This window comes from Nannospalax galili, unplaced genomic scaffold (assembly GCF_000622305.1).
Source record: "Nannospalax galili isolate Female #2095 unplaced genomic scaffold, S.galili_v1.0 scaffold390, whole genome shotgun sequence".
In the NCBI taxonomy this organism is placed as follows: Eukaryota; Metazoa; Chordata; class Mammalia; order Rodentia; family Spalacidae; genus Nannospalax; species Nannospalax galili.
Genome location: NW_008330777.1, coordinates 5,360,900 through 5,375,196, shown reverse-complemented (window position 1 = coordinate 5,375,196; position 14,297 = coordinate 5,360,900). Strand labels below are relative to the sequence as shown.

Below are 14,297 nucleotides of genomic sequence, written 5' to 3'. Positions count from 1 at the left end.
TTTATGAATGAATGCTTGGTTCCATGAATAACATACTGTCTATGTGCTAGAATACTATTCAGCAATGGTGGAAACTGAGGACAGATAACATGTTGTAATAAATATAAAACTCTAAACCAAATGCTTACTAAATGAAACTGTTATGCATTGTCTGCAATGTACAAACTAGGTAATCTATAGTGCCATATGATTCCCTAGGGCCAGAAATTGGCTGTGAGTGATTATTAATGGCATGGGATTTCTACTTGAGGGATAAGAATGTTCTCAGTTTAAAGTATGATAATAGTTATATAACCATAAGTACACCAAACACCTTAGCCTTTAAAAGAGTGCATTTTGAATAAGCAGCAATGAACATGGATGAACAATTATGTCTTTGGTAGGATGTAAAGCATTTTATGATATGTACAAGAATAATATATCTGGGTAATGTGTTATTCTATTTCTAGCTTTGTGGAGAACATCTACACTGATTTCCAAAGTGCCTGCACTATTTTGTACTTCCAACAGTGAACAAGGGTTCTTCTTCTTCCTCATGACTTTGCCAGCACCTCTTGTCATTAACTTTCTTGATAACAGCCATTATCAAGATGTATTGAGATGAAATCACAAAATCATTTTAATTTCCATTTCTCTGATGGATAATGATGTCTAACACGTTTAAAAATGTTTATTAGCCATTTGTATTTCTTCTTTTCCGAACTGTCCTTTCAGACCTGTAGCTCATTTTTTGATTGGGTTATATGTTTTCATGATGTTTTATTTTTTCCGGTTCTTTGTGTCTTTTAATATAATCATTTGTCAGTTGGATACCTGGCAAGGACTTTCTCCCATTCTGATCACTGTCACTTCACTTGACTCACTGTTTCCTTTGCTGTTCAGAAACATTTTGTTTGGTGATTTTCCATTTCTTGATTATCCTAGGCATCTACCAACTGATGAATGGTAATAAAATGTCATACATACAGACACGGAATTTTATTCTGAGTGAATGGAGTCCTATTCAGAAAGTCCTAACTTATACCAATATTTTGTCGTGTACTTCATTACCCTCCCCCTTTTTAAAGTTTAAGTGTTTCAGGTTTTACATTGAGATCTTTCATTTATTTGGAGTTAATCTTGTGCAAGGTGAGAGATAAAGACCTGGTTTCATTTCTCTACATGTAGACACCCAACTTTCGCAACAACATTTATTAAAGATATCTTTTCTGCAATCTGTGTTTTTGATATTTTAGTAAAAAAATCAGATGACTGTAATTGAATGGATTTTAACTTGGTTTTCTATTCCATGTCTGTTTTTGTGCCACTAATGTGCTGTTTTATTTCTATGGCTCTATAGTAATACTTGCGATTGGGTATGATAATGTCCCCAGCATAGCTCTTCATGCTCAGGATTGCTTTGGTTATATGGGGACTTTTGTGTTTCCATATGAATTTTAATATTGTTTGTTCGATTTCTGTGAGGAATAGCATGGTGGTTTTGATTGGGATGCTTTCAGTCTGTAAATTGCTACTGACAGAATGGTCATTTTCATCATATTAATCCTTCTACTAGTCCATGAGTATGTTCATTGCTACTCTGTTCACACTAGTCAGGAAATGGGATTAGACTAGATGCCTACCAACTGATGAATGGTAATAAAATGTGGTACCTATAGACATGGAACTTTGTTCAATTGTAAAGAAAAATGATATTATAGAATTTTCAAGTAAATGGAAAGTAGAACACATTATACTGAATGGGACAATGCAGACACAGAGAGATAAAGGCTTCATGTTCTTTCTCATGTTTGGATCTTAACTCCAAATCTTTAGATTTGTGTGTTTAATGTGGAGTACATATGGAAGCCAGGAAACTAGACAGGGGCCATTTGGGTGGGGAATGCTGTAAAGGAGGGAGCTTAGTAGGTTATAACTGATATGAAAACAGAGAAGAGGAATGCTGGAAGTGGAAAGCTTTAAGCAGAAATGGGATAGGGGGACACAGGAAAGGATGGGAAAAGGGGGTATTAATCAAATGAGATGATATGAAAAGCAAAATGCAAATACAAACTATCGTGTAAGCCAATTAAAGCATCTAAGTTAACAGCAGCAAAACAAGAAGAGATTTTAAGGGGCAAGATCCTGCATGACTGGATAATGCCATTATGCTCACAAGATATGTGGATTATTAGCCACTGCCAGGTGTGCTATATCTTCTTATGATCTGTTGGTCAGGAGATACTGGGCCCCTAAGAGAATATATTCTCTTGCCATTCCTTTCAATTGTCCAGTAGAGCCAGTTGATAAGAGCCTCTTGCTGAAGACACCATACATCTTTTCTTTTTAAATTTTTAAAAATTTATTCATTCATTTACTTTTTATTTTATGTGTAGGCGTGTATTTCCTGCATGTATGTAAGTGCACCCATGACATACAATGCCTGTGGAGGTCAGAAGAGACACCATACATCTTTTATGCACAATGTAGAGAAATCAAGCTGAAATTGAGCTAGGCTCCCTCCCTGCCTGTTAGGAGCTAAATATTCAGTGCTGTCAGGTATAGGATGCCTGCTCCCGTGAAGAGAAGCTAAGGGGATATTGGCAAAGCCTGTGCTAACTGACATGGGTCTGGACAGTCTCTGATAATCAGTCCCTAGGTGCATGTCTTTCTCTTAGTAGTTCTGCTTGGATGCTGCTTATACAATTACATATGATAAATGCAACTGTTCTTAGATATATGCCTTTGTCTTAGAAGTTCTACTTGGCTACTGCTGATGCAAGTACAGGTGATTAATGAAAATGTGATCATTAAAACTGTGTGATTCATAGAAACTGTGGTTTTGTGCTACATTTTGATAGTAGATTCTTTCCTGCTTTGAGGCGAGGTATAAAAACATTGTTATCCTGCAATAAAGTGCCTGCATGGTCATCAGCATACAGGTCCTCCTAATCCCAGCTGGGCCTGTGTCTGTGTCTATGATGTTTTTCCTTAATCCCCTACTCTTCTGAATCAGGTTTTAGGATCCCCTGCAGTTGGACTGCGGCACCTGCCAGTCAGATTTCATTGTCTCACCAGCCACATGGCAGCCCATAACCAACATAATGGTCTCTAACTCCAATTCCAGCAGATCCAATGCCTTCTTCTGGCCTCCAAGGGTACCAACTCCTGCGTATTCACACCCTTCAGTACTATGCCCTTTCTCAAATTGAAGTGTTATTGTATTGTGTTGTAGCACACTGAGTTTAACCGAGGCCTTCTCTGTGACTATGTTTTTGGAACTGTCCATTAGAGCCTTGTGGGCTCATCCATGTAACTCAGTTCATGAAATGGCTGCCCCTCCTCCCAGAATCCACAGTAGCCAATAGTTCAACAGTGAAAGGTAGTGCTCTGTGAGCCCCTCCTCTCTCGAGAGCAAACTCAATTGCAGAGCTCTCTATACAGCCCCATGCTCTTCTTTGAATGCAATTTTATCATTTAATTAATGTTCCACAATTCACATTAGAAGTAAATAAAATAAAAATCTTTTATATTTCCCCCTCCTCCCAGAATCCACAGTAGCCAATAGTTCAACAGTGAAAGGTAGTGCTCTGTGAGCCCCTCCTCTCTCGAGAGCAAACTCAATTGCAGAGCTCTCTATACAGCCCCATGCTCTTCTTTGAATGCAATTTTATCATTTAATTAATGTTCCACAATTCACATTAGAAGTAAATAAAATAAAAATCTTTTATATTTCAAAGTAGCGTGATTTAATTAATTTTAGTTGTAATAAATTATTGTGCATTATCATAACCTTTTAAAAAATATTTTATTACTTTTATTTTGTGTGTATGAGTGTATTGCCTGCATGTGTGTAAATGCACCCTTGCTGTGCAATGCCCATGGATGTCAGAAGAAGGCATCAGATCCCCTGGAACTGGAATTAGGGACGGTTGTCAGCCGCCATGTGAGTGCTGGGAATCAAACCAGGGTCCTCTGCAAGAACAGCCAGTACTCTTAACCTCTGAGCCATCTCTCCAGCTCCAAGAGAATACTCTTAAAATAACAGAAAGTACATATCCAAACCAGTAACCATTGTACTTTATTTTAATTCATCCCCTTCCACTATTACCCTTGCCTCTCCCTTCTCCCTTTCTGGTCTTTTTCCTCTCAAAGTTTTCCCTTCAGCTTTTCTTTCATATATATTGTCACCCTCTTCTTCTTTTCTACCATGTTTAGATATTCTTTCTCTAAATATATATCAGAATTCTTAATATAGCCTTTCTACTTGGAAACCATGAAAACATCTTTTAAATTTTCTCTAAAACATGGTTAATTTTGTTTCAATAGATAACAATTCCGGTATTTTTAGGACCTGGGTTGTACCCTAATAATACTGTACTTAAGCAACATGCCATAGGTTTCATTGAAAACACTAAAAAGTACATTTATACAAACAAAGAAGTTTCATAAATACTTCAGAGAATTTTTTATGAGTATGAGTGTATTGCCTGGATATATGTAAGTGCAACCATGTTGTACAATGCTCAGAGAGGTCATAAGAGGGCATCAGATCTCCTGTAACTGAGGTTATGGAAAGTTGTTAGCTGGAATGTGGGTACTGGAACCCACACTCAGGTCCTCTGCAAGAGCAGCCAGTGCTCTTAACTGCTGAGCCATCTCTCCAGCCCCACCAGAAAACATAAGCATAATTTTATGCACTGTTGTAAAATTCACAGTAGCATTCAGGTTATGTGCAAATCTACTGCTTAATGAACTGAAGAGGTTAACATTTTAAAAGCATTTGATTTTAATTTGCTGATTACTGTTTATATTTAGTTAAATTTCCTTCATCTTGCTCTCAATAAAACATAAAATATTATACAAGATTTTAATGGACCAGGTGCACAGAATAAGTTTTTCTAATTAGAAAATTAGCACCATTTAGTAGTACTAAACAAATGTTCATTAAATATATATGTATAAATATATACATGCATACACATATATGAGGAGGTATATGTTATAGGCATGCACATATATTTATGAAAGCACATATCAAGATTATATAGTATATACTAATATAGATTTATGCATTATATACTAATTTGTATATGTGTATGAATGCTTGGTACTTGTCTCTGTCATAGAGTGTGTACAATTCTAATCTGTTGATCTGCATGCTCTTGTTAAAGGTAGTGTACTGAAGAGTAGGTGATCTGAATGAGGAATTCAAAGTTGTGCATTTCAATTCAGTCAGCATTCTGTTATTACATAAGTCTTTGTTAGCTAAATTTCTTTGGAATTCCATGATTCTAAATGTTATTTTTTCATTCTAAAAATTCTGTATTGTTTAGTATATATATTATAATAAAGCAACTCTATTAAAGTATAATGTACACACAATTTTCTGTGCTTATGGCTAGATATCTGTGTAAACACCATCGCAATACAGAGAACATTCCCTATACCCTTTCTAAAGTGTTTTTGTGTCGCTGTGAATTCAATCCCACTTCTCAGGCTCAAGCACTAGCAAGCAGTACTCCTCATTATTGATCAGAACTTTCTGTTTTAGACTTTTGTGTAAACTACATTGCACTTTTGCCCTCTTCTGGATCTAGCTGCTTTTTTTCAACATGTTTTTGTGACTCATTCATGTATTGCAGATATCAGTAATTTCATCTTTCACATTGTGAAAAATTGTATTTGCTTACCTGGAGACTACAGAAATACACTCCTATAGTTTTTCAGGAGTTTTTTTTTTTTGTTTTTGTTTCTGTTTTTTATAAATTTGACTTTAGTATAGGCGTGTTTTCCATAAGAATCGCTGTAGATTACTAACTTCTCTTAATATACAAGTTGTGGGGGCTGGAGAGATGGCTCAGTGCTTAAGAACACTGGTTGTTCTTGCAGAAGACCCGGATTTGAATCCCAGCACCTACATGGCAACCAACAACTGTCTGTAACACCAGTTACAGGGGATACAACAGCCTCTTCTGACCTCTGTGGGCATTGCACGACACGGGTGCACTTACCTATATGCAGGCAATACATGTATACACATAAAATAAAAATAATAAATACAATTTTTAAAAAAGATACAAGTTGGGGCTGAGGGGTGGGGGGCTAGAGATGTTTCAGCAGTTAAGAACACTGGCTGTTGTGTCAGAAGACCCAGGATTGAATCCCTGAACCTACATGGAGGTTAACAACTTTCTATAACTCCAGTTCCAGGGGATACAATGCTCTCTTCTGTTCTCTGCAGACACTGCATGACACTGGTGCACTTACAAATAATACACTCCTACACACAAAATAAAAAAGATAATAAAAATTTTTTAAAAATTTAAAGGTACAAGTTGGATTCACAGAACTAACTGGGATTGGAGAGACTGCTCAGAGGTTTACACCACTGGCTGCTCTTGTGGAGGATCCAGGTTTGATTCCCAACACCCAAATGGCAGCTAACAAATGTCTACAACTCCAGTTCCAGGGGAATCCAACCCTCTCTTCTGGCCTCCAGGGCTATGAACAACAGGGACACGCTTACATACATGCAGGCAATACACTCATACACATAAAGTGGAAATAAAAAGAATAAATCCTTTGAAGGCGATGCTAATATGTGATAACAATACTTCTGTAATACAGATTCTGAATTTCATTTATTAAGAGGGAGCATACATTGTGGCCCTTAGGTCATGTCCTCTCAAGGGTCTGTTTTCCCTATTGCTAATAATGTTGTTTGCTGAGATGTTACAACAAAACACCTCTTTAGGAATTGCTCTTAGAAGAAGGGAACTGTGAACTCTTACAGTATGCCACTATCTGCCCATTGGTTAGAAGACTATTTGTCACCATTAAGTAGTGAGTTGTGTTAGAGGGGAGTCTAGAGCTGAGTTAAATTTTTCAGGATTTTTTGTAGTAATTTAAGGAATCTGAATTCTCGTGCAATTAGATGGAACTAGGCAAGCTAAAGTTTAATAGAACTTCTACCTCTTCTAGAAAGCAGGGAAATTATAGTAAATTAAAAAAGAAAATTAAGCCTGGCCTGGTGGTGCATGCCTGTAGTCCCAGCACTTGGGAGGCAGAGGCAGTCAGATCTCTGTGAGTTCAAGTCCAGCCTGGTTATGTAGTGAGTTCCAGGACATCTGGGGATACAGGGGGACCTTTCAAAAAAAACAAAAACATAAACAAAAACAAAAGAAACAAAAAAGATTTTAAAAAAAGAAAATTAATCTGGGCTTAGTAGCCCTCCCCTTTAATCCCAGGCCTCTGGAGGCCAAGGCAGGCAGATCTCTGAGACCCAAACCAGCCTGGTCCACAAAGTGACTTCCAGGTGGGCTGGGACTAGGGAGTCTCTGTCAAACAAACAAACAAACAAAACCAAAACAACGCAACAACAACAAAAGAGAAAAGTCTGACTCTTCCTTTAGTTCTGTTTCCCTGTCTACTAAATGGCTACCAGGTCAATCAACACAATAACAGCTGCTTGTCAGTGTCTACTCTCTCTCTATTTTATCTTTCTTACTGCTTTTATGAAGCTTTCTATTCTTCCTTTGTCTGATATTTCTGCTGAATGTGATATCTGCATTTTAATATTTCATTTATTATTTTTGTTTAATGTGTATGAGTGTATTGTCAGCATGTATGTAAGTGCACCCGTGTGGTGCAATGCCCATGGAGGTGAAGAAAACGGTGGAACAGGAGCTACAGACGGTTGTTAGCCACGGTAATGTGGGTGCTGGGAATTGAACCAGGGTCTTTTGCAAGAGCAGCCAGTGCTCTTAACTGCTGAGTCATCTCTCCAGCCCTGATATTTGTATTTATAAAAGCCATGAATTTAGAAAAATTATACATGTCCAAAATGCAAAAATTAAACAGTCCCCATAGTCAGTCATCATTCTGCTCATATGACATCACTTTTTACAGATTCCGCAGTTCCAAAACACAATTTTTATGTAATAAATATCTATAATTGAATGTTAACTTATAAAGAAAAGAAAAAGCCATACATATAATGGGAGAAATAAGCATTCTGAACCACATGTGAAACAGTTTCTTTGAGTTTTTGTGTCTTGCCTACAAAACAGCCCAATAAATCTTAATCATCTTTATACTCCCGACCCCACTGGCAACCTCCCATAGCCTCTCCACTGGAATTCATACATTCTGCCATTAGTGTTACAGTCTGTTGTGTCAAGTTAGTGTCCTCAGACATCCCTCAGCGCAAGTTAATCTACCAAGGTCTCGTCAGCCTATTTAGAATCTCTTTCTTTAGGAAGATCAGCTCTTCCTCACCCAGCAAAAATCAGTTATCAATATTTCTTCAGCTAAGATTGGGGTTAGTGGTCCATTTCCCAAATTCTATGCTAGATTTTTGTCTGTTTGAGTTTGCATGGGTCTTAGAAAATTAACAAAATAATAGAGCAGGGTTTTTTTTGTTTGTTTTTATCTTTTTTTTATTGGGTATGCATGTATTGCCTGGATGTAAGTAAGTGCACCCGTGTCATGCAATGCCCAAGGAGGTCAGAAGAGGCTGTCGGATACCCTGGAACTGGAGTTATGGACAGTTGTTAGCTGCTATGTGGGTGCTGCGATTTGAACCCAGGTCTTCTGCAAGAACAACCAGTGTTCTTAACCACTGAGCCATCTCTCCAGCCCCCAATATAGCAGTTTTGCACATATTAAATGGCTAAAAATATTCCAAGTACTATGATAAATATGCCTCTTTACATTGGAAAAGCTTGATTTGTTTGAAGACGGGTGTGTCAGGAGAGTTAAAGTATTTCTTTTTTTATTAAACGGTGGATGAAGAGGCATCTGAGACCAGACGAGACTTGTAACGCAGATGTGGATGACTAAACTGATAACTCCTGCAGGAGACTGGGGTCCCTGGTGTTAACACGGGGCAGGGTGCAGGTGGCCAGCCTCAGATGTGTGCCATTTCTTCTACTTAGCCACTATATCTTAGGAACAAAACTGAACATGGGAAAACACAAAATTTAAATTGTGTTTAAATCGTTTCCTAATATAGCCAGTGTTGGATGAAGCTCATGTTGTTAAATAAGCATTATAGCAGAACAGGCTGTACTTTCTTTGCTTTTTTTTTTCAAACTTTCCTGTTTCTATTTGTTGTATTCCTTTTCTCTTTTCATTTCAGAAGTTTTTTCCCCAGTAGCTGTACTATTCTCAACAAAACTTCTTAAACGAAGCTGGAGAATGGAAGGAGTTTGTTTCTCTCTCTCTCTCTCTCTCTCTCTCTCTCTCTCCTTTCTTTCCTCTCTTTTCTTTCTCTGTCCCCCACCCACAGCTTGTTTGCATACTGCATATTGAACTTAGAACTTTGCATGTACTAGGCAAATGTTATTCAATAACAATCTATATCCCAGTCTTTTTACATTATTATTTGAAAAATAACCATTCTATTTACTTTCATCATAATTCACAAATCACCCCTTCTGAATATCATTTTTGTGGTGACAACATTTAATGTATATTCTATTAGAAAATTTGAGATACCCTAAATTACATCTTGAAATGTACAATACAAAACTACTAGCTGCCATGTTGTACAATAGATCATTAAAACATATACCTCCTGTCTAATTGAAATTTCACACTTTCACAACATCCCCTTTTCTTATGACTTTATCTACATTTCCTTACTTTGGTTTAATTTTACTCCCTCTGCTAGTTACTTTCTTGCCAGCACGTGCCATCTTTTGACTGTTGTATAACAACCTTTTGAACACGCATGAGGTGATATCCTATTGTAGTTTTATTCTGTATTTCTGTGTTAATCTCTAGCATTGAGACTGGTTTCATATTTCCAATGGCCATGTGTACGTCTTATTCTAACAAATGCCTTTCCAGCCTTTGAGTTTCTTTAATCTTTATCTTTATTTTCTTGTTACTGAGCTCTCTGTTTTCTTTACATATTTTGAATATTGGCTTGTGGAACATACTTCAAATATACAGATTTCTTTTTTTCAAAAGTAAAAATATCAGTTTCAAAGTATTTAACCTCTTTTAGATGCCTTCCCTATGGGCTGTGGGCATACAAATTTTAAACAACTGGTAATATAGAAATCAACATTTCTCAAGTATATATCTTCCAGAGTTGTCAGAATTCCCTCATAAATTTTCTTTAAAGAAAACTGTATATTTTTTTCATCTAAGTGTCATTTAAAATACAGCCTGCAAAGTTCAAGTAATTTTGAATAAAAAAAGAAAAATTACATAATGTCTTGACCTATTATTTAAAGCAATGTTCTGTTTGTACAATGTACATTCATAATAAAGAGAATATATAATTTATAAGGTGCTGGGGTGTCACTTAATGATTAGGATATACAATAATTAGTGCTAAATTACATATAAATAATATAGCTCCTATATAGACATATACACATATATTTGAATAAAAAAAGAAAAATTACATAATGTCTTGACCTATTATTTAAAGCAATGTTCTGTTTGTACAATGTACATTCATAATAAAGAGAATATATAATTTATAAGGTGCTGGGGTGTCACTTAATGATTAGGATATACAATAATTAGTGCTAAATTACATATAAATAATATAGCTCCTATATAGACATATACACATATAAACTTGAAGTGTATCTGTTACACTATGTAAAAAGTACTGATCTATTTTATATTTTTCATGTCACACTTTTGAAGAATTATTTCATTACTTTTTTCACTTATTTTTGTGTTTGTGTATGTCTGTTTGTATGCATGGACAAGTGTGTGTGGGTACCCACAGAAGTCAGAAGAGGATGTCTAATTCCCTGGAGCTGCACTTGCAAGCAGTTATGGGCTGCCAGACATGGGTGCTGAAAACCAAACTCAGGTCTTCTGAAAGAGTAACAAGGGCTCTTTGCTGATAAGCTGTTTGTCCGGCTCTTCTATGTCATTTATTTTAATACTTCAAAATAAATTAACTTTGCTCAGGAAGTTTTTCACCAAAACTATTATGTCTCAGAACTCTTGCTTCTTGGTGTGAAAACTGTATAGTTTTCTTTCAATTCATGTGTTTTAGATGAAGTTTAAAGAAATTCCTAATTGTCTTGCCTTTGTCTCCTCCGCAGCGTCTGTCCAATGGCTCCATAGACTCAACAGATGACACCAGTCAGATAGTTGAATTACAAGAACTGCTTGAAAAGCAAAACTATGAAATGGCCCAAATGAAAGAACGTTTAGCAGCTCTTTCTTCCCGGGTGGGAGAGGTAGAACAGGAAGCAGAGACAGCAAGAAAGGATCTCATTAAAACAGAAGAAATGAACACAAAATATCAAAGGGACATCCGGGAGGTAAGCATTTCACAGCACTCTCTGTCTTGCTTCTTGAATGGCCTTTCAGATGCTGCCTCTGAGAAGCTCTCTCCATAATCTTTACCTCTCAAAAGACCATAATCTAGAATGCATTATATTAGTTATGTACCTGTTCATAGTTTATATTAACAACCCTATAAATATGCATGAAAGTAAATTTTTAATATTAAATCACACCTGTAATAAAGGTTTTCTGAAGATTTTAATGAAAGTTTAAAGCTTTAAGGTTTTAATTTTTATAGCCATACATGCATGAATCTTGGTTTTCATAATGTGATCATATAGGAATTCTTAAAAACATCATTTTAAATTGTCTCTTATTTTGGTTTGTATCTATGAGTGTGAAAGTGTGTGCATGAATGTGCTATACATATGTATAACATAACTTTTCTTTTAATATATATTCTTTTCTTTCTAGGCTTAACATTGCTTTGTCTACTAAAAAAAGAGAGCAATTTAAAGTTACTAAAAAGATCCAGGAAAATATTTTTTTGTAATATTGTCAAATTATCTTACTTACTATGATAACAGTTTAATATTTTAACTTACTCTTAAAAAGGAAATTATTTCCATCTAAGAAAATTTGGTCTTGGAACTTTTTAACTTTTCCATTTTTATATAATCTTCTCAGTCATTCATTTGTATCTTTTTATATTTATCTGTGTGACTAACAAGGTATTAATGAGGCCGACTCTTCTCTGTATCCAGTTTTCTTTTCTCAGTCCTACTTTGTAAGTTTTGCTTCCACTCTTCCTATCAAAGTATTTTTATAAGTCATCTTATTGATTTCTACTTACGAATAAAGGGATCAATTCTCAGTCCTTCGAATGACTAGCTCTGTTTTGCACTCCTGTCCTTTGAGCATTGTTTTTCTGGCCTAATAGTATACTAACCCCTTCTGAATTTCCACCAGATTACCAGCTACCCTCATCTTGGGTCTTTCACTGGATCATTTACCTCTTCAATCTACCTCTTAAGTTCCTGTAAATTTATAAAGGATTATAACTCCTAAACTACTCACAGACTCCCAGTTTCTACCTCCATATTCCCTTTCTTCCCTTATTTCTTGGTGATTTTATCTAAACTTCTAAATGATTTCTCAACAATAGCATCTTCAAGTTTGTTTATTTCACATCTACCCAACAGATGCTTATTCTCCAGTAGTTTCTCCATTGAATATCATTGTTTAGTCCAAAATCTCAGAGGGTCCATGGAACTTCTTTTAAACTGACTCACTTTATTCAATCCAATAGTGATCCTATAAACTGAAATTCACAATCTAACTTCTCACAATCTTCTTAGCTTTTCTTGTTTCACACAATCATTATTTTTCAAGGTGTTGATACAACAATCTCTTGAGTAGTCTTCCTTGTCCTGCATTTGGTTCAACTCATCTATATTCAGTGTAACAACCTGAGCAGGCTTCCTATGAAATCAGTTTGCATTTCTTTTCACCATTCTTTAATGTTTGTGTATTCCACTTGTAAAATATTTATTATTTATTATATTTATTTTATGTGTATGCATGTACTGCCTGCATGTAGGTAAGTGCACCTGTGTTGTGCAATGCCTGCGGAGGACAGAAGAGGCTGTTGGATCCCCTGGAAATGGAGTTACGGGATCGTTGTTAGCTGCCATGTGGGTGCTGGGATATGAACCTGGGTCTTCTGCAAGAACAACCAGTGTTCTTAACCACTGAGCAATCTCTCTAGCCCCTTGTGTATTCTACTTGTAATGATTTCAAAGCCCTGGAAATATCGTAAAAAAAAAAAAATATGTAGAGTCTAATACATCTCCTTTTGACTTTTGGGAGTTCATCCTACTTTCATCCTAGCCCACTCTGCTCCATTAAGGAGGCTCTTAAGCAAGTGGGATCCACTTTTTGCATTTGACGTCCTTTACCTTTTTCTCAAATGCCATCAACTCAAGGAGTGTCACCTGACCTTCCTCTACACACATGCCTAATTTCCCTCACTTTTCATTTCTTTATCCCACAGAACAAATTACTTCCTGATACAATATTTTTGCTTTCTAATGTTTTATTCACTGATTTTTCCCAATTACTACATGATGATGGAACATATAACAGACACTCAAAAATCTTTATTGGAAAAAATGGCCTTTTAAGAGAAAAAAACACTAAAATGTATGGGTGAAATTGGAATATGTATTAAACAATGCTTACCAATACAATACAGAGAAAGACAGACACAGTGGGAGCCTCACTGCAGCTCAGATGATACACTTTAATGCATTCTGATAGCTCATGAATATGTCTAACCTCTTCACTGCTTCCTTCAACTGAAATCCAGGTAATTTACAAGTTAAAGTAAGGTATCACTAAGACCTCTACCTTTTAAGCAATTAGATGATTTCTTGAAATTTTACTTGTTCTGCATTTCTTCATTCTAGTACTTCCAATGATTTATCTCTTTCCTCTGCGTTTTAAGCACTCACCTGCCCTATGCCTGCCTATCGAATCTAGTATCATAAGAGGGTTTGGTATCCTCAGCTCCCCCTTTCTTATTGCCAGTTTAAAACTACCTGATATTAATAGTCTCTGGTTGTCAGTGACAAAAAATTGTAGTCAGACAGAATTTCAGCTGTGTGATATCAGGCATTGTTTCATTTTGGACCTGTTCTAGTGGGTCAGGTCTTCCCCTTCCACAGGTGTTCTTCGTGGAAAACATAATTATACTTCTAAGGTTCTAATTTCCAAGTAATCATATTTTAGAATGGACTCAAGAGAAAGGCATATCTCTCATCATCCACCTCAGAGAGAAGTGTGTAAACAAATGTTTTCAGAACCTGGAAAAAAAACTGAATATGTGAAGTGTCAGGTGTAAGACAGAAGAAAGTAACAGCATTCAGGAGACCTGTAAAGGAGCCTGTAAACAGCCTACCTTTCTTGATGCATCAGGATTTTTATGCACATACACACACACACACACACACACACACACACACACACTTCCTTTTGCAAGGATTATCAGC

At 36.2% G+C, this 14,297-nt stretch overlaps 1 protein-coding gene across 24 annotated transcripts in view; it reads left to right on the top strand.

The window, feature by feature from the left end:
• Ppfia2 (PTPRF interacting protein alpha 2) overlaps positions 1-14,297 on the top strand; it is a 580,223-nt gene that overhangs the window by 435,878 nt on the left and 130,048 nt on the right. For all 24 annotated transcript variants that reach the window (XM_008852254.1, XM_029555664.1, XM_008852263.2 and 21 more), the window contains one exon: positions 11,061-11,282. In XM_008852254.1, coding sequence (XP_008850476.1) covers positions 11,061-11,282 — 222 coding nt within the window. The remainder of the gene's footprint in view (positions 1-11,060; positions 11,283-14,297) is intronic.